This window comes from Crotalus tigris, unplaced genomic scaffold, assembly GCF_016545835.1.
Source record: "Crotalus tigris isolate CLP2741 ecotype Arizona unplaced genomic scaffold, ASM1654583v1 scf7180000018106.563195, whole genome shotgun sequence".
Taxonomy (NCBI): domain Eukaryota; kingdom Metazoa; phylum Chordata; class Lepidosauria; order Squamata; family Viperidae; genus Crotalus; species Crotalus tigris.
In genome coordinates, this window is record NW_024096827.1 from 403,481 (window position 1) to 429,126 (window position 25,646).

Sequence of the window (25,646 nt, forward strand, 5' to 3'; positions counted from 1 at the left end):
TAAATCCAATCCTTACCAATCCTATGTCTTCATCAAAGTTGTACTGATACTCCACTATATCTACTCTATGAAGTTTCAGCCCAGTAGGAATGAGGTCAGGAAAGCTACGCTAGCAAAGTCATCAATAATGACTTTTTAAAAATATGTGAATAGCAAGAAAAAAATAACAGACTCATAGCCTCTGTAGAAAAAAAATAAGATGAGCAAGAAAAACAGAGGAACTCAACTCCTATTTTGCCTTTTCTTTACATCTAAAGGATCTAATGATTTAAATAGCATTTGAGGAGTCCTGGAGAACTGGCTGGGGGTGCCAGAGGATTGGAGAAGAGCAAATGTCTCCCTGTTCAAGAAAGGGAAAATAGAAGATCCTAGTGATTATTGAACAGTAATCCTAAAATCAATACTTGGAAAGATATGTTAGAGCAGATAATAAAGCCAATCATTTGTAAGTTTCTTACAGACAGTGTTGTGATTTGCTAAGAGTCAAAAGTAGGCCATTTGAGACAAATGTTATTTTCTTTAACAAAGCAACCATTTTAGTAGTTGGGGGAATACAGCAAATATAATTTGTGATTTTAGTAAAACTTTTAACAAGATTCCATGTGTTGTATTCATTGACAAATAGCTAAAGTATGGTTTGGATGGTTCTACAGTAAAGGGGTCACAACTTACTAACCATATTCAGAGTCAACATGGGTCTCTCTTGGGACCAATACTATTCAACATTTTTATTAATAATTTAGATAAAGGAATTGGTAGACTACTTGTTAGTTCATGGATGACACAAAATGGAAGGTCTGACCAACCTGGGAAGATAGAACAAGATTGCATTGTAATCTGGACAAGTTGAAAGACTTGGATAAGAGCAACAAGGTATCCTTCAATAGGGATAAATCTAAGTTATAAAGTTTAATGAAGGGAAATATTTGGCATACATAAAATTTGGGGGATTTTTAGCTTAGAAACACTCATTTGAACAAAGATTTGATTATGATCATTGCCAACAAGCTGCACATGAAAAACAATGTACCGTATATTCCGGCGTATAAGACGACTGGGCGTATAAGACGACCCCCAACTTTTCCAGTTAAAATATAGAGTTTGGGCTACACTCGCCGTATAAGACTACCCCTCTTCCATGAGGGAGGGGGAAAGGGAGCACAGTTTCTGAGTTCTCATTGGCCACCTGTAAGTCCAAATGAGTAGCTCAGGGTGTGTGCGTGCACGTGTAGGCATGCGTGTGACTCCCCGGGTCCCTTCCATTGCCCCTCCCCCAGTAGCAAGCTTTGGCTTGGAGCAAGCAGGTTGCACACAGGGATCTCCTCCTCTCAGTTTTCCACCCTGCGAATCCTCCACAGCCTCTCCAAGCTGAGTGAGCAGAAAGCCTGCCTGTTTGTCAAAGGGTCTGCCTTGTCAATCGCACACACACCTTGATGAAAATTGCCCTGCCTGCAAAAGGACTTCTCAGCAATTTTTTTAAAGCAACACTACCAAGAATGAAATTGGAGACAGCCAGAATGTTTAGGGAAGAAGGAAAGGAAGCAGTTAACAAACCAAGTAAGAAAGGCATTCGCCCTTCGAAAACTTGCATTTCCACAAATGTGATAAGTTGCTCCCTTGGGGGGGAGTAAATGCTTTCCTTTTAATTTGTTATTAAAACTCAGTGCACTACAGTACTTATAGATGGGAGCCAGATTGACCAGCCAGGATCTGTCATAAATAACACCACAAATGCACCATGCAAGTTTATTTAGGCGGGGGGGGGGGAACTGTTTGCATAAGCTCGGTGGAAGTTGACAGGCAAAAGGATTGTGTAGCTGTTTTCTGTGCCCACTCCATTCCTGCTTCGTAAATCCGAGAGGAATTTAGCTGACACCCCTCCCCTTCCAGACCCATAAGCTCCACCTCCCCCAAGCTACTCTCACCGGCAGTGAGAGGTAAACGTTGAAAAGCCTGCATGAAGAAGCACTGAGAAGTGCCTCGAATGGACGCAGATGCTTAGGTTTGTTTTCATTATATAAAAAAAACCACCCTACAACTCTTTTCCCCCCTTCCCCATTACATGGGCCATCCCTTTCTACTTCCTTTGAATGAATTAATCAGGGGATGGCCACTACCAATCCGCAGTTCTGGAGGGGTGGGCAAGGAATTGGGATGCAAAAGGGAGGGAAGAAGAGAAGAGACGGTTTGCAATGTAGCATTATAGAATGGGGATTAAACCTCCAGGAAATCTTACTGTCACGACAGCCAGATAATGCCTATCGTACTCCCAGTATAGAGGCTGGAAAGAGATATCTTTAGTTGATCGGCTGGTTTTAATAATAACCCTAGGACTCTTTTTGAGTGAGAGAGAGAGGGAGGGGAGAGAAAACTTGCTGAGTAAATATTTTTCCGGCATATAAGACGACCTCCGACTTTTGCGAAGATTTTAAGTGTTTAGAAAGTCGTCTTATACGCCGGAATATACGGTAAATGTAAGTCAACTTCTAGAAGGGCTTATGCAATTCTGGGCTACATTAGAGTTATTGCATGAGAAATGTGTGAAATCTTTATTCCCCTCTTTTCCACACTATTAAAACCATATCTGGAGTTCTGCTGTCTTCTCAGCTGTCCTTACCACTCACTGTATGGACCTTCTATCTGTGGCACTGCTACCACCAAACCAAACAATGATGCAGTTTGTTAAAATACTCTCAATCATGTGTCTGTAAAAAGTGGCCAGGACAGAAGTAGAAAGATATGCTTTCCTCATCCGATGCAAGAAATGCAAATGCTGGTTTGCATGCTTCCCTAAAGATAATGTTTGAAAAGACTAACTAGTTTGTTAGTTATTTGCACTGCCAAGTACTTAATACTATTGACTACTTCCGAAGCTTCTGGTTTGGTAGAGAATGAGACAGACATGAGAGGCTGGAACTCCAGCTTCTCAGTCTGGTTTCGCTTTGCCCAACCTCTCTTAAAGGGATGGAAAGTTGCCCTGGAGGGGCAACGAAGGAAGGATACTTCAGGAGCTTGGATCTGGTGGCGACCGATCTGGGCGAACTGGAGTCCCCTCTAAAGGGGCAAAAGGCAGGCTGCCGGGGGAGCTGAGGCAGCCCAAGCTGTCTACAGCCGGAAGGGAAGCTATGCAAAACAACTGATCTTCAACAACGAGCTGAGTCTGGGTGAGCTGAAGTCTTCTCCTTCTCCTTGGGATTGAAAATGTTGAGACCCTGAAAGGGAGAACCTGAAAAAGTAAAGACCCCCAGAGAGACTATTCAAAAGCGGCAATTTATCATTAAGGAGAAGCAGTTCATGAATATTAGAGTATTGGAGTATTGGAGACTGATAAATACCATATATGCCGGCGTATAAGACGACTTCCGGAAGCACTAAACTTGGCGCCAAAGACGGGGGTCGTCTTATACGCCGAATCATCTTATACGCCGGAAATACTGGTAGTTTCCGGCATATAAGACGACGTTCTAGGAAGGTGACTCGGCGATAAAGATGGGGGTCTTTATCCGGGTCGCCTAATACGCCGGCATATACGGTAAGCCGAGGAGGACATCTAGTGGCAAAAAACAAGAAATAAAAAGAAAAAAGTCTTATATTACAAATGACCTTGGAGAACTTGAGAACAAACAGTGCCTTGGTTTGAGATTACAAGTGAAAAGACTGTTTATAGCTATACTTGTTGATGCTGGCCAAAACCAAACAGACACTATCTGGAAAAAAAGAACATTTTAGACTTAAGACGTGACTGGAGGAGGTGGATTTGCCTCACAACAGCTGATTTCTGTTTACACTTTGGATATAGGTTTAAGACTGTGAACCACAAAATGAGTATATCCAATATTTCCAGACTTGCAAAGAAAACCTCTTTAGTGTCTTCTGTTGGACAAGCTAGCCCAACAACTCAGAGTTCTGTTGGTACAATGCTACAACGTGATAAAGCAAACACTGCTCAAGACGAAATGCAGGTCTCATTAAAAGTAATTCAAGAAATGATGCAGAGAAATTATGGGAAGACACAAAGCAAACTGGAAAGAGTAAATGAAGAAATTCTGGATATAAAGGCACAATTTGAAGCTCAAAATCAAAAGATCATTAAAAATGAACAGAAAATCCAGGAAATGGAGAATAAAACTGAGGACATTGTTAAAAAGGTGGAAATGTTATTGCAGAAGAATGAAGAATTAGAACAAACAAATCAAGAGCTAGAACAGGCTATGGCAACGGTAGAAATGGGAAAAGCCGAACATTATCTGAGATTCCAAAATATTCCTGAAGATAGTAAAGAAAATATAGAAATGGTGATTATTGAATTATTGGCAGAATTCTTAAATGCAAATAGAGCAGATATCTAAAACAAGACAGATAGATATTCTGCATGAATTCAAGCTACGCAAGAAAAAACAGACTACCAAGAGCGTCTCTACATGTGAGATTCATGAAGAAATCAGCAAGAGATGAAGTATTGAGAAAAGTGAGAAAGGAACCATTACAATACAAAAATAAAGAAATTGTGGTCCTAAAGCAGATACACAAGAGAGTAAGGGATACTCGAAGACCCTACCATTTTCTAACTACAAAGTTGATTGCCAAAGGCATAAATTTCAGATGGCTAATGCCGGAAGGCATTCTAATAAACTGGAATAATACAAGATATCGACTGGATTCAATTTGGAAAGTAGAGGACTTCGAAGTAAGAAACAGAGCAACTTTGGATGAAGGACTGCATCACAACAAGGGGACAAGTAAACGGGAGAGATGGCCCAAGGAGCAACGGCACAAGTAGAACAACAGAAGGAGAAAGATGAACAAAAGGGTGAAGGGGAAAGAACTGCCAGAGAACAAAGGACTACAAGATAGACTAGACCAAAATATAAATAATGGAAAAGGAAATGGAGAAAAAAAAATGGATTTTTTTCGGTAAACGTAAATGGACTAAACTCCCCATTAAAAAAGAAATAAAAAAATTAGGAAACTTCAGAAATTAAACACAGATATAATCTGTTTACAAGAGACACACATAAAAAACAACATTATAAACTATTGGAATACCCCAAAATGGGAAAGCTTTATTACACATCAGCACAACAACAAAAAGAGGGCTTATATAGAACAATGGATTATAAAAGTAACAAACAGGAAAACCCGCAAGAAGAAGACTACCCAAGACATTCTTTAGTATGGCAGAGGAAATTGGAATACAAGATGTCTGGAGAGAAATTAATCCACAAAACCGACAATACACTTTTTATTCAAATAGCCATAAATCCTGGTCAAGAATTGATAATGATTTGGATGACTTCTGAATTGAGGATGGATATACAGAAAATTGAGATAGAAATAGGTACATGGGCAGACCATAACCCTCTAAAAGTGACATGGAAAAGAACACAAAAAAAACTAAGATGGACTTTAAACCAATCCATACTAAAAGACAAAGAATTCATAGAGTTAGCGAAAAGAGAAATTGATTTTTTCTGTAAAGAAAATAAAGAAGAAGATACATCAGTACAAAATCTATGGGATACAGCCAAAGCATATTTTAGAGGCATAGCTAATGTATATGGCAAAGAAAAATAAACAGAGAAGACAGCAATATTCATCCTTAAAAGCAAAATTTAGAAAGTTAGAGATAGAATTACAGAAAAAAAACCCACAGAAAAAGACCTTGAAAAGAGTAATAGAAATAATAAAACACAAGCTAAATTTGTTGGACTCAGAAAAATTGGCAGAACAGATAAAGAGAGCAAAACAAAACTTCTTCGAAAATGCCAATAAGCCAGGAAGATAGGTAGCCTATAAGCTTAAAAAACAGAAAAAGAAGAAAATAATACATAACTTAGTAGATGGGAAAGGTTGTTTACAATTCAAAAAGGAAGAAATAAAAAAGATAATTAAGGAATACTATAAGGAATTGTATGATAAAGACGAGGCTGTAAGAGAGAGAACTGCTCAATACTTAGAAGAAAGTAAATTGCCAAAAATTCCAGAGACATTTAAAACTATGTTAGAAGAAAGAATAACAATGATGGAGATATTAGAGGCTATAAAACAACAAAAAAATGGGAAAACACCAGGCCCAGATGGGCTCCCGGCGGAACTTTACAAAAATTTGCAAGACATATTAAGCGAACCACTGAAAGATGTTTGTAATGGACTATTGTTAGAAGCTAAACTTCCAAACACATGGATAGAAGCAAATATTACTTTGATACCAAAAGAAGATTCAGACTTGATGTATATTAAGAACTATAGGCCGATTTCATTACTTAATGTGGATTATAAAATTTTTACTTCAATAATGGCAGAGAGATTGAAAAAAATACTTAGTTGAATTCATACATCCAGATCAAAACGGCTTCTTACCAAAGAGATAAATCAAAAACAATTTAAGGGTGATAATGGACGTATTAGAATACTATGAATTACATCCAGGGAAACAATTAGCATTAGTATTTTTAGAAGCTCAAAAGGCATTTGATAATGTCTCTTGGCAATTCATGATTCAGCAACTGCAAACAATGGTCTCTGGAAAGAACTTTACAAATATGATAAAAACAATATATAGCAACCAGACAGCAAAAGTGATAGTGAATGGAGATTACACTGAGAGCTTTGAGATAAGAAAAGGCACGAGACAAGGGTGTCTACTATCTCCATTATTATTTATCTTCACTTTGGAAGTGTTAAATAGAAGAATTAGACAGGACATAGAAATTAAAGGATTGAAAATAAAAGACGAAACATATAAGTTACAAGCATTTGCCGATGATCTAGTATTTATCTTGGAAGAACCTTTAGAGACAATTCCTAAGCTATGGGGAAAGATAGAAGAGTATGCAGAAATGGTGGGATTAAAAATAAATAAAGAAAAAACTAAAGTAATAGTTAAGAACCTCACAGATAAACAAAAAAAGCAAATGCTAGAGAAAACAGAGGTACAGATGTGAAAAAAGTTAAATATCTAGGTATTCATCTTTCGGCTAAATGCTCGTTAATAAAAGAAGACAACTATATTATTGAAGCAAATAAAGCTAGACTTGGAAAGATGGAAAAATCTGCAACTCTCAATATTAGGAAGAATTGCTACAGTAAAAATGAATGTATTGCCGAAGATTTTATTTCTATTTCAAACAATTCCGATAACACTTGAGAAATTTTTTTTCAAGATTTAAATTCATTAATTTTGAACTTTATTTGGCAGGGGAAGAAAGCTAGAATTAAGATGAAAACATTATAAGATGCTAAGGAAAATGGAGGATTTGGGCTGCCGGAATGGGTGTTGTACTATCAAACATCTGTTTTAACATGGGTGAAAGAATGGATAATGCTTAGAAACAAAAGGTTGTTGTGTTTAGAGGGACATGATTTACAATTGGGGTGGCACGCTTTTTATGGTATGGGAAAAACAGAGTCCATAAGTATTTTCAAAATCACTTTATAAGAAATGCCTTGTTAACAGTATGGGAAAAAATTAAAGCTAATATATATCTAAAAATTCCATGGTAGCTCTCAGCGATGGAAGCATTTGTATATCCGAACTTGGTAGACTTTGAAAAAATATGGGCATATAGAGATATTCTAAATACTGATGGGAATTTAAAATCTAAACAAGAATTGGAAAATCAGGGAATCAACTTGTCATGGTGGGCACATTTACAGATACAAAGTAGATATGAAAAAGATGTAAAAATGTATGGATTTTATAAGGATCAAACAGTGTTTGATAAGATTTTGTTAACCTCAGATGAGAAATTAATTAAGAAAATGTATAATTTTTTTGTTAATTTTGGAAATGGAAAGCGAACAAGTGAAAGAAACAGTGATAAGATGGGCAAAATTTTTTGGTTACAATATAGAACTAGAAAAATGGCAAATATGGAAGAGAAACTACAAACTAACAATGTCAACTTCATATAAAGAAAACTTGTATAAAATGTTTTATAGATGGCACCTGCCACCAGCAAGATTAGCAAAAATGTTTAAAAATATGTCAGATAGATGTTGGAAATGTAAACATAATATAGGCAAGTACTACCACATTTGGTGGACATGTGACAAGGCAAAGGCTTATTGGAAAAAGATACATACGTGGTTAGAAAAAATATTGGGTGAATAAGTTGATTTTAAACCTGAACTTTTTTTACTAGGTATAATGTCTGAAAAGATTAATAAGCAGAGAATACTGGGGAATCAACTGGTGTGAGAGGGAACAGCTGTTGGTCAGTAGCCGGACACCGGAGATGCCGCTGAATGCCAGAGACCACTGGTGCAAGCAGCTGGCCATGGGAATCGCCGTTTCAAGTCTAAATATTTATGATTCTAGGATACTTTTCATACATATAAACACTTTCTCAGAAAAGGGGAGTTAATTTACTGGCAAAGGAGTAGAAAGAGCTGGCAATTTTGAACAGAGAAGTTGAAGGAAGAATAATAATGATTCCTTCTGACACAAAATGGATTCTGGGCGGCATTGGCTACTTCAGCTTGTTTGTTCCAGGGGAGCCCAAGACCATTAAATCAGCGCAAAGGACAATGGAATAAAAATCTTGAAATACAGCTGTATATGATTCAAAAATCATTAGAGAAGGGAGATGGGAGTTGAGGGCATTTCTTTTTGGTGCAGATGGTCCTGGGAAGGAGGGTTTATGTAGTTGAATATAATAGACTTCATCTTAGCTGCCTGAAAAAGATTTCCATTCAGTTAATTTATGCCCTCAGTCTGGAATGGGAAGATTGTAGAAATACTATGCAAAGTTCTTTTTTTTTTTTTTTTTTTTTTGCTTCTGCTTTCATTGGGAACAAAAATAGAAGGGTTTTTTGTCATAAGTTTGCACATCCAGGTGGAAATAATGGCATATGCTGAATATTTGTTATTGTAAGGACCCACCCCATTTTTCATCTTAAGAAGACAGAACTCTTGGAATAATTCTTCCAACAGGCATCCTTTATTAAGAGAAAATGGTTGCAGGCGTTCTAGACAGGACTTGGGGTCCAAGCTCTCCCATTCAAGGTTTTAAGGGGTTCCCCAGTAGCCCCACCCAATCACCCCCTTCTTCCAGCGACAGTCTCAGGCATTACACTCCCACCCCCTTTTCCTTACTGCCGGCTGGAGGGAGACTTCAGAGAGGAGTACATGAAAGGTAATAGCCCCATTCTTATGGTTAGTCCTTTTGGTGATATCCACATTCAGTCCCTTTGAAGTGTACTGAAGGAAGTGAGGGCCATAAAGTCCCTTTGTTCACCCCCTTCCCTTCATCGTATGACAGAATCCAGAGAAGGCAGAAATGGGGTTTTCTATAGTTGATAACTAGAGATGAAATATAATTGGATTCTGACATCCTGCCCCCTTAAAAAAAAGACAGATCCACCTGAAAGAAAACAAAACAGGTATAAAAGTTAGTCAGGCTTGTTAGGATAGTCTGTGTGAGACTTCTTTAATAGCTTCGGGGCTCTGACATGACGTTTATGGACCCACTCGTTTTGTGAGGCAGGGAGGTTTTTCCAGGCAACTAGTACTGAGTCGCTCCATGATATCTCCTAGAGTCAAGGATTTCCTTTATTTTGAAATGTTGTTTGCCCTCCACCATGATTGGAGGTGGTGGGGGGGGATTTTTGGCCGTAAAGGTGACTGATGCTCTCTTTTCAGCAAGCTGCAATGAAAAATTGGGTGTATTTGCCTGAGATTTTTGGGTAATTCTAATTCTACTGTTACAGGGTTTATGATTCTTTTAATTGGAAAAGGCCCTATATATTTTGGTCCAAGTTTTTTACAGGGCTGTGGGACTTTAGGTATTTTGTAGATAAGTACACCATTTCTCCTATAATGAATGGTGTAGACTCAACCCTTTTTTTATTGGCTTGTGCTTTGTATGCCTGCCTAGCTTCATCTAGTGCTTTTCTAAATATTGGCCAGGTGTCTTGTAATTGTTCCATCCATTCTTTCAGTGATGGGATCGTTGGTTCGTTTGGGGTTAATTCTGGCATGGGGTTGAAACTTTGACCGGCTGTCCAGTTGTGGTTTTAATGTAGCTTGGGTTCTGGTGGTTACTGGTGCTGCCAGTTGTGACTCTGCCATCATTGGTTTAGAGTCTGTGGCTCAAGCGCTGTTATATTGGGGCATGTGAGTGCATCTGCCAGGAAGTTCTTTCTCCCTGGTAAATGTTTGAGCTTAAATTGGAACTGGTGAAAATGCTGGGACCAGCGGGCTTGTTTGGGATTGAGCTTCTTGGACGTTTTCAGGGCTTCCAAATTTTTGTGATCAGTCCACACCTGGAAGGGGATTTTGTTGCCTTCCAGGAACTGTCACCACGTGAGTAATGCCCAACGTATCCCGTATGTTTCTTTCTCCCATACGGGCCAGCGCTGTTCTGTTTCCGTGAGTTTCTTGGATGTATATGCACAGAGTTGCTATACTCCTTCATTGTTTTCTTGTAATAGAACAGCCCCCACTGCCACATCACTTGCATCTGCCTGTATTACGAAGGGCTTGTCCATGTCTGGGTGTCTTAGTACTGGTTCAGCAGAAAAAAGTCTCTTTAGTCTCTCAAACGTTGCTTGGCACTCCATTGTCCATGTTAGTGGCTGGCTAGGTTTTACTGAGGATGTTCCCTTCGTTTTTAGTAAGTTAGTGAGGGGCAAGGCTATCTGGGCAAATGAGGGGATGAATTAGCAAAGCCCAGGAAACTTTGTAGTTGCTTTCTTGTGCGGGATGGTGCCCAATCTAATACTGCTCTGACCTTCTCTGGATCCATTTCAATGCCCTGGGGGGATATGCAATAACCTAGTAGTCTATCCTTTCCTGGTGGAATTCGCATTTTGAGAGTTTGGCATGTAGGTGGGCGGCTCGCAGTTTCTTTAAAACTGCTCTGACAAGGTTGACATGTTCCTCTTTTATTTTGGTGAACATAAGAATGTCGTCCAAGTAAACAAGGACCCCCTTAAACAGGTGCTCCCTTAGAACGTCATTGATTAATTGCATAAAGACTGCAGGGCCCCCTTGTAATCCAAATGGCAAGACTTTGAATTGATAGCACCCCGTGGGGCAGTTAAATGCGGTCTTCCATTTGTCCCCTTCCTTAATTCTCACGCGATAGTAAGCTTCCCTTAGGTCTAGTTTAGAAAAAAAAATTCCCTTTCGAGAGGTGTGACAGCATGTCTTTCATGAGGGGCAGAGGGTATAGGTTGCTTTCACTGATTGTATTCAGGGCCCTATAATCCATGCATAAGTGTAAAGAGCCATCCTTCTTCTCTCTAAAGAGGACCGGGGGAGCCACTTTAGGCTTGGCTGGCTCAATGAACCCTCTCTCTAGGTTTTTTTTAATGAATCTTTCCATTTCCTCCTTCTCATTTGGGCTCATGGAGTATAATCTGGGCTTCGGGAGTTTTGCCCCAGGTTTGAATTCAATGGCACAATCTGTGGGTCGGTGAGGGGGGGGGAGCTCATTCGCCCTCTCCTCACTGAAAACTTCAGCAAGATCTCTGTATTCCTCTGGTATTTCTGTTAGTCCCTTTTCCTCTCCCATGGATGTTTTTTCTATTCTTGATTCTGGTAGCCCCCCTTGGAATTTTAAGTCCATAGGGCCCCTTTTCGGGAATTTGATTTTTTTAACCATTCTATCCGTAGGATCATTGGGCATTCCATGCCTGGGATCACCACAAATGTTGTGTCCTCCTCATGTTTGCCCAGGGAGAGGTGTATTGGTAAAGTGGCCAGGGTAGCTGGCACCCCCCTTGCTATGGATCCATCTAACTGGCCAAATGAGATTGGTTGTTCCAATCTCCTCGACGGAATGCCCAGATTCCCCACTAGTGTCGGGCTAATGAGGCAGCGGGTGCAGCCAGAGTCTATTAAGGCTTTCACCTTCACGGCTTTGGGCATGCAGGGAATTAATATAGTCACTGTCTTTAGGATGGGTGCAATGCATCCACTTACCAGGGGTTCGCCCTCTGAGCTGTCATCTGAGGCATCCACCGGCCCTGTGGTGTAGGCTGGAGTCCTTTCCCCCTGATGAGCAGAGGTGGGGAGTTCCGCAATTTCCATCATTCTCATGGCAGTTTCTTTTGGCTTAGCTGAAGACTTTCCGGATTTGCTGATTGGAGATCAGTCTGGGTTGTGCTGGGGGGCTTTGGAGCGGCATTTTACAGCTCGATGCCCTTCTCTTCTGCACTTGAAACACCCCATTTGCTTCTTGGCTGTAGCCAATGGTTTCACTGGTTCGTGTGTCAACTCAGACGGGGAGCGGCTCCATTATTTTCCTCGGCGGTGTCTCTTCAATATGTCGATCTCTGCTTCCTCTGCCAAGATGTACCATTCCTCAAGTTGGTGTGGGTCCCCTCGGGGCAGGTAAGCATCATATAGGTCATAATTTAGTCCGTCTTTGAAATGGCTAAGGAGGATGTCTTCTGGTCAGTTCAGTTTGCTGGCAGTAGCCCGGAATTCTTGTGTATATTCAGCCACTTGGCGTTTGCCTTGCCTCATCATTTTTATCCTTTCACGGGCTTTGCGATCAGCCAGGGGGTCTTCAAATCGCCTTCTCAGAGAGGACATGAAACGGTTGAAGTCGTTGAGCTCTTGGGCATTGGAGTCGTGCAAGTTCACTACCCATTCTGCGTGCGGTCCGTCCAGGGCAGATTACACGATCCGGATGCGGGCTTTGTCACTGGGGATGTCCCACCCATATTCCTCCATGTAGCTGAGGACTTGGGTTTGGAAAAACCCCAAGCGTGTTGGCTCCTCTTTGAATTTCACCTCCAACGGCGGACGTCTTGGAATGGATTGGTGCCTCTGTTGGTGGTGGTAGTGTCTTCCGTCCAGATCTCCATCTGTGGTTCAGCGGCGGGTGAAGACTACTGGATCATCAGATGTCCCTGGGGCTGCAGGTTCCACTTCCCCCTCGGTGTCTCTCCCTTTGCGGCTCCAGGAGCTGGGGTGGCCATAGGGCTCAGGATTCTCCTCTCCTAGGGAGCTGAGAGTTCTCTTCATCAGGTCAATAGCTTTCTCTAGGATCCAGTCTGAGTACGGTGCCCAGCTTTCTCCCTCTCCACTTGCGTGCAGGTATTTCTCCATCTCCTGCTTCCATTCTGGTTGCTTGCCCCCCGTCTCAGGGTCACCTTTCTTGATTCCTTTCCCCACTCGCTTTTGTTTCCAATGCCCATTGACCAGCGAGGCTTGTGGTCCCATGTCTCCACCACTTCTTCTCCTGAGGAATCTGACCTCTCGGATCCCGACATCCGGCAAGGTTCCAGTCGGGGCAGCGGCTCTCTTTCTGGGGAGTTTTCCCCCTTTCTTGCTCCATTGTCTGACATGGTAATTTTTTGCAAAATCCCCCGGCAAGGGTCTCCCTTCCAGGTGGATTAATTTTGCAAGTCCTATCTAATGTAAGGACCCACCCCACTTTGCATTTTAAGGAGACAGAACTCTTGGAATAGTTCTTCCAACAGGCATCCTTTATTAAGAGAAAATGGTTTCAGGCGTTCTAGACAGGACTTGGGGTCCAAGCTCTCCCATTCAAGGTTTTAAGGGGTTCCCCAGTAGCCCCACCCAATCACCCCCTTCTTCCAGCGACAGTCTCAGGCATTACACTCCCACCCCATTTTCCTTACTGCTGGCTGGATGGAGATTTCAGAGAGGAGTACATGAAAAGTAATAGCCCCATTCTTATGGTTAGTCCTTTTGGCGATATCCACATTCAGTCCCTTTGAAGTGTACTGAAGGAAGTGAGGGCCATAAAGTCACTTTGTTCACCCCGTTCCCTTCATCATATGACAGAATCCAAGGAAGGCAGAAATGGGGTTTTCTATAGTTGATAACTAGAGATGAAATATAATGTAGATGCTCTAAGATTTTTGGCACTTCGGTAGGTTAGGGATTGTATTTCAATTCTTTATATTTTCCATTCCTTGGCTTTGCCTTCAGATATTGCATACTGCAGAAAGTTGTTAATTGACATTAATATGTGGGAATATTATGCCTAAATATAATATTGTATGCTTTTTTTTAGGAAGGATCCTCATGGTTTTTTTGCCTTTCCAGTCACTGATGCTATTGCTCCTGGCTATTCCATGATAATAAAACATCCTATGGATTTTGGTACAATGAAAGAAAAAATTGTAGCAAATGAGTACAAGTCAGTAACAGAATTCAAGGTAAATTAATAGAGATTTATTAACCCAATATTAATGTTCATATGAATGTTTTTTTCTCTGTAACAAAGATAAGATTCCAGAGATAGACATAGAAATATTTGTATTCTACAGGAATATGCTTCATCCTATATCTAAAAAGTCAAAGCTATTCAGTGTGTTCAATGTATTATATTACTACTTGCCATAAATAATATGCATTTTATAAACTAAAAAAGTTTGTTTTAAGATTTATAGCAGTCTTCTAATAATTTAGTGCCTTCATTTTTATTGTTTTTCAGATATGCCTCATAAGTTCCTTGGAAAATTGCTTAATTTTTTTTCTAAATATATTACAAAACAGGACAAAAATAAATAGTGAAATGAAATAGGTTTCTTTATTTTGGGGGGGATCTTGGAAGCATTTTCTTTCTAGCTCTTTTTCTGCCTTTGCCAAGATAAACCCTGTATTTCATACTTTTTCCTCCTTTTCAATCAAACTATTCTCTAAATAAACTTGCCTCGTTCACTTGTCCTTCCTTCCTTCTTTTTTTTTGCTAGCTTTTTTTCATTCCAGAGAAAAAGTAATCTAGAACTCCATACTCTAAGAAATAACATTATTTCTTGAATGGATGAATAACAAAATTTTCACTAATAGTTCCAATCTAGACTAATTAATAGAATATTCTAAAGGCACCTATCTTTTGCATCAATATTAGAATATTATATGAGGTTTAGAAATAAACAAAAGAATATCATCTGCAGATAAAATATATGTTCAATTTAGCTATATACTATTTTGTAGGTCTCCCTATTTTATTTAATTACACAAGCCAAATATTAAAAAGCAAAGATGAAAGTAGACCTTGTTGGGTTCCTCTAAATCAGAGGTCCCCAAACTTTTGGGCACTAGGGACTGGTTCGATGGTTCTGTGGAGAAAAGTTTTTCCCCAGACTGGAGAGCGCGTGGTTTTGTGTGCTGCCTGGATTCCATGGATGGGGCTTTGCTTGTTTGTGTGGACCAGTTGCTAGCATGCTATGGCCCGGTACCAGTCCATGGACCAGGGGTTGGGAACCCTGCTCTAAATAGTAGAAAAATAGGAGAAAACATTCCATTAACCTTCACTGTAGGCAACTCATTTAAAACCTTAATCCATTTTATAATTTAAAAGGAAATCCAAATCTATTAGTACAGCAATCATGTACTGGTTATGTATTTTGTCAAAGGCTTTTTCAGCATTTAATATTGAATTTATCATTTTTAATAAATGCAATCTATTTACTAATATTTATGTTAAATTCTTTGTATCAACATTAATGATATAGGACAATAATTAGCACTCTGAATATGTTCTTTAGTTATTTCTAGTATAACCATAATATAATCCTGATTAAATGCCAGTGATAAAATTCTCTTACCAAATATGTCTTTATACAAAGTTTTGGCACCAAAGATATATAAATGTTTTATACTATTCAATAGGGAAAAAATTTAATCCTGGTATTTTGCCATTTTTAAAATTATTTGTTTAATAATCTCTACCTCATATAATGGAGCAAGTAGAAATTGTTTGTATGTATCATCTAAATATGATAAATTAATTTTATTTAAAAACACCTCTATATTTTAATCTGATATATCCTCAGTTTACTATATAATTGTGAATATGTACTTTATATGCTTCCCATTCAAAAATTCATGCACTTGTTGTTTCTGAATTCAAATCAAGATATTGCAAGGTCTACCCATATTTGATATACATTTTTTTTACCATTCAGTGGAAAAATGTTGAATGCCAATTTCCCAATACCATAATCAATTTTTGAAATATACAGCTAAAGATAACTGCATAACATTAGATGCATAACAAACCTTAATATTACATTCTTGAATTTGATGATATATAAAGTCAGTCATTAAAAAACAGTCAAGTCTAAAGAAATTCTGATAGATATGTGAATAAAGTGTATATTCTCTTTTAGTTGGATGCATCAAACGCCAAGGGTCCATTAAATTCAATTCTTCTGAATAAATATTGTTTCCCTCACTTTCATGCTGGCATATTTCTATCAACCTCAGGAACCAATAGTTCACTCAACTCTCTTTTTCTTATCACATCATTAACACACTTATTCAAATATTGAAAACATTCATATAACATAAGGGAATGTAAATTAGATCTATAAAGATTAACTATAGCTATTACAATCTCTGCTATATTAGCACATAAAATTAAATAAGCCTATTTACATCAGTAATAAATTGTTGTACGTCAGTAATAAACTGCTCTACATCAATTCGGAATCTCTTTCAAACCAAAATGACTATACCTTTAGCTTTTGTTGAAGTATCTGTGTGGTAAACCTGTCTTACCCAATTCTTTATTAATATAAATTTATTCATTTCCATTAAACGAGTCTTCTATACATATGCAATATCTGCTCTTAATTATTTTATATATACTAATACGTGTCTAAATTCTCATGGGTGTTTACATTAAGACTCACTAACTTCATCTGTAAATTTTATTTTGGTCCACTTATCAATATTCTCCTGATACCAATTCACTTTATGATCTGTATCATTTAACAAATGTCTAAGTATCTTTTTAATGTTTAAATATTTAACATATTTTCTAGTGTTGCTCACAGACATAGAGTCTCAATTTAATATTCAAATAGCATTGCATTAAAACATATTTTTTTAAAAAAACATGATTATGGCATAAAAATTAAAAAATGAGATTCAAAAAAGTGCTAAAAATAGAAAATAGAATATATAAGTTAAAAGAATGAAAAAAATATTCCCAAAGGTGATAACACAGTGATTTCATCTTTCTTATTATATTGAAAATAACACAGCAGTACTATTTGTTAAAACTAATGTGTAGAATTGATCATATGCTCAGATTCTCGATCTTTGAAATAACCAAAATATGAATTCAGAAGAATATGTTAAAAAAAAATAGAGATATAGAGCTTTTTAAATTGAGATTTTTACAGCAGGACTATGGGCAAACTCAAACTTTTTCTGCAGCATATTCCATGGAATGAAAAGTTAGGCTTTTCTATCAGCATATTTTAAAGATAGGATAAAGGTCTGTATTGAGATTATTGAATCTGTGAATCTGATCTTGATAGTTAATGTAGAATGTAGCTGGATTATGCATTAAACATTGAAGTTGTAATCTGATGAGGGTTTCAGCTTTTGTAAACATCTTTTTTTTTCCTGAAACCTCCTTAGTGAAATCAGGATAAATTGAACCCCAATTTCAAAAGTCTTGATTCCTGGCAACATATGTGTAAAATCTCATCTCTTGTGGTAACATGGAAGAAAAATACAATAAATATTGGATCCGGTTCTAGTCAGTGTAGTATTATTTTCTTGACAAATTTATGTTCACCTCTGGTTATTTTTGTCCAAATGCATACAGATCCTCTTATAATAGAATTTCCTCAAACATCTAAACAGCGGGGACAGTGAGCTAATTGATACAGATCATCTCTGTCCCCGGCAATCTAAAAATTATAGGGCTATCAGTGCATGTAACATAGATGTGTGTGTGTGTGGACAAGAACATCAACCTTGCTGTCAAGCAAAACCAAGCTTTTAATAGCAAGTGCCACACAAAGTGCACTAACCAAATAGATGGTAAGACAATAGGGGAACTCAGGCACCACACAGGTTATGTAGAAAGTAAACACAAGGTCAGTCATAAAGGACTCAAATGTCCATACACCAATGCACAGAGTATGAATAGCAAACAGGATGAACTAGAAATTCAGGTTAATAAGGGCAGATATGATATTGTTGCCATTACGGAAACATGGTGGGATGAAACCCACAAATGGAACAAACAGCTAGAGGGATTTAAATTATTTAAAAGAAACAGACCAAATAAAAGAGGAGATGGAGTTGCTCTCCATATAAGAAATAACTACATCTCTACAGAAATAGAGCTCAATAATGATGAAAACTGTGTTGAATGCATTTGGATCAATATAAAGGGGGGGGGAATGACATTGCTATAGGTGTATACTATAGGCCACCCAACCAAACAGAGGAAAATTATGAACTTTTTGCTAGTCAGCTAACTAAGGAATGTAGGAAGCACATCACAATAGTAATGGGGGACTTTAACCACCCTGACATCAACTGGGAGACAAACTCTACACCAAGTGGAAGATCAAACAGATTCTTGACAAACCTAGCAGACAACTTTGTCTCCCAAAAAGTAGAGAAGGGAACTAGGTGATTAGCCATTTTGGATCTAATTCTCACTAATCGAGATGAAATGATAGAAGGTGTTGAAGCCATAAAAACCTTGGGAGGAAGTGATCGTGCAATATTGGAATTCAACATTATGGAAGCACAAGGAATAGAACACAGTCAAACTAGAATCTTGGACTTCAAGAGAGCTAAATTCAATAAACTTAAAGAGGGTTTGGGAAGGATTCCATGGATGAGAATCCTCCAGGGGAAAACAACTCAAGAGGCTTGGGAAATTTTGAAAAGTGAGATAATAAAGGCCCAGTCTAGCATAATACCAACAAAGAGGAAAAATAACAGCTCTCAAAAGAAACCGGCATGGCTGCATAAAGAACTCTCTGACAAATTGAAAGATAAAAAGGACAAGTATAGAAAGTGGAAAGAGGGACACATAACTAAGTCAGAATATCAGCAAATAGCCCGAGCCTGCAAAGATGAAGTGAGGAAAGCTAAGGCTCAAAATGAACTAAGGCTTGCGACCAAAGTTAAAAATAGCAAAAAAAGCTTCTTTCAACATGTAAAAAACAATAAGAGCCGAAGTTTGCGCAGCAATTAGAGTGCAGTACTGCAGGCCACTTTAGCTGACTGTGTTCAGCAGGTCAGCGGTTCAAATCTCACCGGCTCAAGGTTGACTCAGCCTTCCATCCTTCCGAGATAGGTAAAATGAGGACCCAGATTGTTGGGGGCAATGTAAATAAATATATATATATATATATATATATATATATATATATATATATATATACATACATACATACATACATACATACATACATACATACATACATACATTGCTTACTGGTGTACACCGCTTAGAGAGTGCTTGCACTTAAAGCGGTATATAAGTCTCATAAAAAATAAAAAAGAAGAAAAAAGTAAACGAAATGATTGGTCCATTAATGGGTGAAACTGGCAAGAAGGTGACAAGCAACAGGGAGAAAGCAGAACTATTTAACTCATTTTTTCGCATCTGTCTTTACACAAAGGGAAAAAAACAGACCAACCTATCAAAAATAGTGCCATAAAAAACATAATAGAAACACAAGTTAAGATAGGCAAGAAAATGGTAAGTGAGCATCTGTCCAGCCTAGACGAGTTCAAATCACCAGGACCAGATGGATTGTACCCCATGGTTCTCAAGGAACTGGCAGATGTGATCTCAGAACCATTGAACTATATTTTTCAAAGATCCTGGAGCACTGGGGAACTACCAGAGGACTGGAAAAGAGTCGATGTAGTTCCCATCTTCAAAAAAGGAAAAAAAATGGATTCAGGAAATTATAGACCTATCAGCCTGACCTCAATACCTGGGAATATTCTGGAAAAGATAATCGAACAACGAATCAGAAAACACCTAGAGGCAAACAAAGTCATTACTAAAAGCCAACAAAGTTTTGTCAAAAACAGATCATGCCAGACAAATCTTATTGCATTCTTTGACCAAGTGACAAAATTAGTGGACCAGAGGAATCTTGTAGATATAATTTACTTGGACTTCAGTAAGCCATTTGACAAAGTAGATCACAACCTACTGCTTGATAAGATAGAAAAATGCGGGTTAAACAGCATCACCACCAGATGGATCTGTAGCTGGCTGACCGGCCGTACTTAGCATGTGGTCCTCAATGGAACCACATCTATATGGAGGGAAGTGTGTAGTGGGTGCCCCAGGGCTCTGTTCTGGACCCAGAGCTCTTCAACATCTTCATCAACAATTTGGACGAGGAGATAGATGGGGAACTCATCAGATTTGCAGACGACACCAAGCTGGCAGGAATAGCCAATACTCCAGAAGACAGGCTTAGGATACAGGAGGATCTGGAAAGACTTGAACACTGGGCGCTATCTAACAAAATGAAATTCAGCGGTGAAAAAAGTAAGGTTCTACATCTAGGCAAGAAAAACCAAATGTACAGGTAAAGTATAGGGGGTACTTTGCTCAATAATAGTAACTGTAAGAGGGATCTCGGAGTCCTAGTGGACAATCATTTAAATATGAGCCAGCAGGGTGCTGCAGCTGCCAAAAAAGCCAACACAGTGCTAGGCTGCATTAACAGAGGGATAGAATCAAGATCACATGAAGTATTAATATCAGTTTACAATGCCTTGGTAAGGCCATACTTGGAATACTGCATCCAGTTTTGGTCACCAAGATGCAAAAAAGATGTTGAGACTCTAGAAAGCGTACAGAGAAGAGCAACAAAGATGATTAGGGGACTGGAGGCTAAAACCTATAAGGAACGGTTGCTAGAATTGAGTATGTCTAGTTTAACGAAGAAAAGGATGAGGGGGGACATGATAGCAGTGTTCCAATATCTCAGGGGCTGCCACAAAGAAGAGGGAGTCAAGCTGTTTTCCAAAGTGCCTGAAGGCAGGACAAGAAGCAACGGATGAAAACTAATCAAAAAGAGAAGCAAGCTAGAACTAAGGAGAAACCTTGACAGTTAGAACAATTAACCAGTGGAACAACCTGCCTCCAGAAGCGATGAATGCTCGAACACTGGAAGTTTTAAAGAAAAAATTGGACAGCCATTTGTCTGAAATGGTATAGGGCAGTGATGGTGAACCTTTTAGAGACTGAGTGCCCAAACTGCAACCCAAAACCCACTTATGTAACGTAGGGTGCCGGGTGGGGGTGGCCCATTGAGAAGGCATGGCCCATTGGGTGAGCATGGCTTCGGTAGTAACGGCAGACTGGGCGGGACTAAAAAGTTCAATCAATCAATTCCAACTTTGCAAGATCTTTTTTTCCCCGCCAGAAGTTGAAGATTGATTAATTGAACCTCTTTTTTTTTTGCACACGGTGGTGGAGGCCTAAAGTGAAAAGGTTTTATAAAAACCAGCTGAAGGCCTAGGACTGGGGCGACAGTGCGCGTGCCCACAGAGAGGACTCTGCGTGCCACCTGTGGCTCATGTTCCATAGATTCGCCACCACGGGTATAGGGTTACCTGCCTCAGCAGGGGGTTGGAATTGATGACCTCCAAGGTCCCTTCCAACTTTATTATCTGTAAGGACCCACCCCACTTTGCATCTTAAGAAGACAGAACTCTTGGAATAATTCTTCCAACAGGAATCCTTTATTAAGAGAAGTGGTTGCAGGCATGCTAGACAGGACTTGGGGTTCAAGCTCTTCCATTCAAGGTTTTAAGGGGTTCCCCAGTAGTCCCACCCAATCAACCCCCCTTCCAGTGATAGTTTCAAGTATCACAATTCCACCCCTTTTCTTCTTTCTTCCGTCTGGATGGAGACTTCAGATAACTACATGAAAGGCAAATACTCTCCTTTGGTATGCTAACACTTCGAGGTTACAATAAACACACATTCAACATTCAGCCCTTTGAAGTGTACTGAAGGAAGTGAGGGCCATAAAGCCCCTTTGTTCTCCCCCTTCTCTCCCTCTTATGGCAGAATCCAGAGATGGCAGAATTGGGAGTTTCTATATTTGATAATTAAAGATGAAATATAATTGGATTCTGACATCCGGCCCCTCTTAACAATAAGAGAGATCCACCTGAAAGAAAACACAAGTATAAAATTTAGTCAGGCTTGTTAGGATACTCTGTGTGAAACTTCTTCAATAGCTTCGGGGCTCTGACATGACGTTTATGGACCCACTCATTTTGTGAGGCAGGGAGGTGTTTCCAGGCAACTAGGTACTGAGTTGCCCCATGATATCTCCTAGAATCCAGGACTTCCTTTATTTCGAAGTGTTGTTCACCCTCCACCATGAGTGGAGGTGGTGGTGGGGGGATTTTTGGCCGTAGATGTGACTGATGCTCTCTTTTCAGCAAGCTGCAATGAAAAATTGGGTGTATTTGCCTGAGGTTTTTGGGTAATTCCAATTCTACTGTTACTGGATTTATGATTCTTTTAATTGGAAAAGGTCCTATATATTTTGGTCCAAGTTTTTTACAGGGCTGTAGGGACTTTAGGTATTTTGTAGATAAGTACACCATTTCTCCTATAATGAATGGTGTAGGCTCAACCCTTTTTTTATCGGCTTGTGCTTTGTATGCCCGCCTAGCTTCATCTAGTGATTTTCTGACTATTGGCCAGGTGTTTTGTAGGTTTTCCATCCATTCTTTCAGTGAAGGGATCGTTGGTTCTTTTGGGGTTAACTCTGGCATAGGGTTGAAACTTTGACCGTTGGCTATTTGAAAAGGAGTGTAGCCTGTGCTGGAGTGGACTGCATTATTGTAGGCAACTTCTGCAAAAGGAAGTAAGTCCGTCCAATCACTCTGTTGGAAATTTAAAAAACATCTCAAATATTGCTCAAGTACCGACTGGCAGCGTTCCGCTTGTCCATCTCCTTGAGGGTGGTGGCTAGATGTCAATCCCTGAGTGGTCCCTAAGAGGGATAAAAATTCCTTCCAAAATGCAGACGTAAATTGCACTCCCCTATCAGAGATGATGCGTTGGGGTGCCCCGTGCAATCTGTAAATGTGCTGGATGAAAAGTTTTGCTAAGGCCTTTGCAGTGGGAATTTTTTGGCAAGGGATAAAGTGCACCTGTTTGGAAAATAGGTCCGTGACTGTCCAGATAACAGTATTCCCATTGCTTTCTGGCAATTCCACTATAAAATCCATGGCTATTTCCCTCCAGGGGGCTGAGGGACTTGCCACTGGTTGTAATAGCCCTGGCGATTTCCCTTGCAACCTCTTTGCTGATGCACAGGTTGGGCAGCTGGCAACATAACTTTCTATGTCCTTTTTTATTGATGGCCACCAAAATTGCCGTTTAATTAAGTGTAAAGTTTTTACAAATCCAAAATGCCCTGCTGATTTTGTGTCATGGCAAAGGTGCATGAAAGTTAGTCTTTGAGTTGTTGGTATATATAACTTTTCCCCTACCCAAGGCAACCCGTCTCTCATTGTGCACACATGTTTGTTTTTCTGGAACCAGTCATCTGTTTCCAAACTTTTTCTGAATTCAATCCCAGTTTGGCTGTCCAGTTGTGGTTTTATTTTGGCTTGGGTTCTTGTGGTTACTGGTGCTGCCAGTTGTGACTCTGCCATTATTGGTCTAGAGTCTGTGGTTCGTGCGCTGTTATATTGGGGCATGCGAGATAGTGCATCTGCCAGGAAGTTCTTTCTTCCTGGTAAATGTTTGAGCTTAAATTGGAATTGGTGAAAATGCTGGGACCAGCGGACTTGTTTGGGATTGAGTTTCCTGGAAGTTTTCAGGGCTTCTAAATTTTTGTGATCAGTCCACACCTGGAAGGGGATTTTGTTGCCTTCCAGGAACTGTCGCCACGTGAGTAATGCCCAACGTATCCCATAAGCCTCCTTCTCCCATACGGGCCAGCGCTGTTCTGTTTCCGTGAGTTTCTTGGATGTATATGCACAGGGTTGCAATACTGCATCATCATTTTCTTGTAATAGCACAGCCCCCACTGCCACATCACTTGCATCTGCCTGTATTATGAAGGGCTTGTCCATGTCTGGGTGCCTTAGTACTGGTTCGGCAGAAAAAAGTCTCTTTAGTCTCTCAAACGCTGCTTGGCACTCCATTGTCCATGTTAGTGGCTGGCTAGGTTTTACTGAGGATGTTCCCTTCGTTTTTAGTAAGTTAGTGAGGGGCAAGGCTATCTGTGCAAATGAGGGGATGAATTGGCGGTAAAAATTTGCAAAGCCCAGGAAACTTTGTAGTTGCTTTCTTGTGCGGGGTGGTGCCCAATTTAGTACTGCTTTGACCTTCTCCGGGTCCATTTCAATGCCCTGTGGGGATATGCGATAGCCTAGGTAGTCTATCCTTTCCTGGTGGAATTCGCATTTTGAGAGTTTGGCATATAGGTGAGCGGCTCGCAGCTTCTTTAAAACCGCTCTGACAAGTTTGACGTGTTCTTCTTTTGTTTCAGTAAAGATAAGAATGTCGTCCAAGTAAACAAGGACCCCCTTAAATAGGTGCTCCCTTAGAACGTCATTGATTAATTGCATAAAGACTGCAGGGCCCCCTTGTAATCCAAATGGCAAGACTTTGAATTGATAGCACCCCATGGGGCAGTTAAATGCAGTCTTCCATTCGTCCCCTTCCTTGATTCTCACGCGATAGTAAGCTTCCCTTAGGTCTAGTTTAGAAAAAATTTTCCCTTTCGATAGGTGTGACAGCATGTCTTTCATGAGGGGCAGCGGGTATAGGTTGCTTTCACTGATTGTATTCAGGGCCCTATAATCCACGCATAAACGTAAAGAGCCATCCTTCTTCTCTCTAAAAAGGACCGGGGCAGCCACTTTAGGCTTGGCTGGCTCAATGAAACCTCTCTCCAGGTTTTTTTTTATAAATCTTTCCATTTCCTCCTTCTCCTTTGGGCTCATGGAGTATAATCTGGGCTTCGGGAGTTTTGCCCCAGGCTTGAATTCAATGGTACAGTCTGTGGGTCGGTGGGGGGGAAGCTCATTCGCCCTCTCCTCACTGAAGACTTCAGCAAGGTCCCTATATTCCTCTGGTATTTCTGTTAATCTTTTTTCCTCTCCTATGGATGCTTTTTCTATTCTTGATTCTGGTAGCCTCCCTTGGGGTTTTAAGTCCATAGGGTCCCCCTTCGGGAATTTGATTTCTGTCGTCCTCCAATTTACCCAGGGGTTCCATTTTTTCAACCATTCCATCCCTAGAATCATTGGGCATTCCATACCTGGGGTCACCACAAACGTTAAGTCCTCTTCATGGTTGCCCAGGGAGAGGTGTATTGGCAGAGTGGCTAGGGTAGCTGGCACCCCCCCTGCTATGGATCCATCTAGCTGGCCAAATGAGATTGGTTGTTCCAGTCTCCTGGATGGGATGCCCAGATTCCCCACTAGTGTTGGGCTAATGAGGCAGCGGGTGCAGCCAGAGTCTATTAAGGCTTTCACCTTCACAGCTTCGGGCATGGGGGGGATTAATATAGTCACTGTTTTGAAGATGGGTGTGATGCATCCACTTACCAGGGGTTCGCCCTCCGAGCTGTCATCTGAGGCATCCACCGTCCCTGTGGTGTAGGCTGGAGTTCTTTCCCCTTGGTGAGCAGAGGTGGGGGTTTCTGCAATTTCCATCATTCTCATGGCTGTTTCTTTTGGCTTAGCTGAATACTCTCTGGGTTTGTTGATTGGGGATCTGTCTGGGTTGTGCTGGGGGGCCTTTGAGCGGCATTCTACAGCTCGATGCCCTTCTCTTCCGCACTTGAAACACCCCATTTGCTTCTTGGCTGTATCCGATGATTTCACCGGTTGGTGTGTCAGCTCAGGCGGGGGGCGGCTCCATTGTTTTCTTCGGCGGTGCCTC

At 40.0% G+C, this 25,646-nt stretch overlaps 1 protein-coding gene across 9 annotated transcripts in view; it reads left to right on the top strand.

Annotated features, from left to right (window-relative positions):
- Window positions 1–25,646, top strand: part of BRD9 (bromodomain containing 9) — a 174,384-nt gene that overhangs the window by 67,986 nt on the left and 80,752 nt on the right. For 8 of the 9 annotated variants that reach the window (XM_039348008.1, XM_039348012.1, XM_039348013.1 and 5 more), the window contains exon 5: window positions 13,998–14,142. The exons of the other annotated variant lie outside the window; for it this stretch is intronic. In XM_039348008.1, the coding sequence (XP_039203942.1) occupies window positions 13,998–14,142 (145 nt within the window). The remainder of the gene's footprint in view (window positions 1–13,997; window positions 14,143–25,646) is intronic. 9 annotated transcript variants of the gene reach the window in all.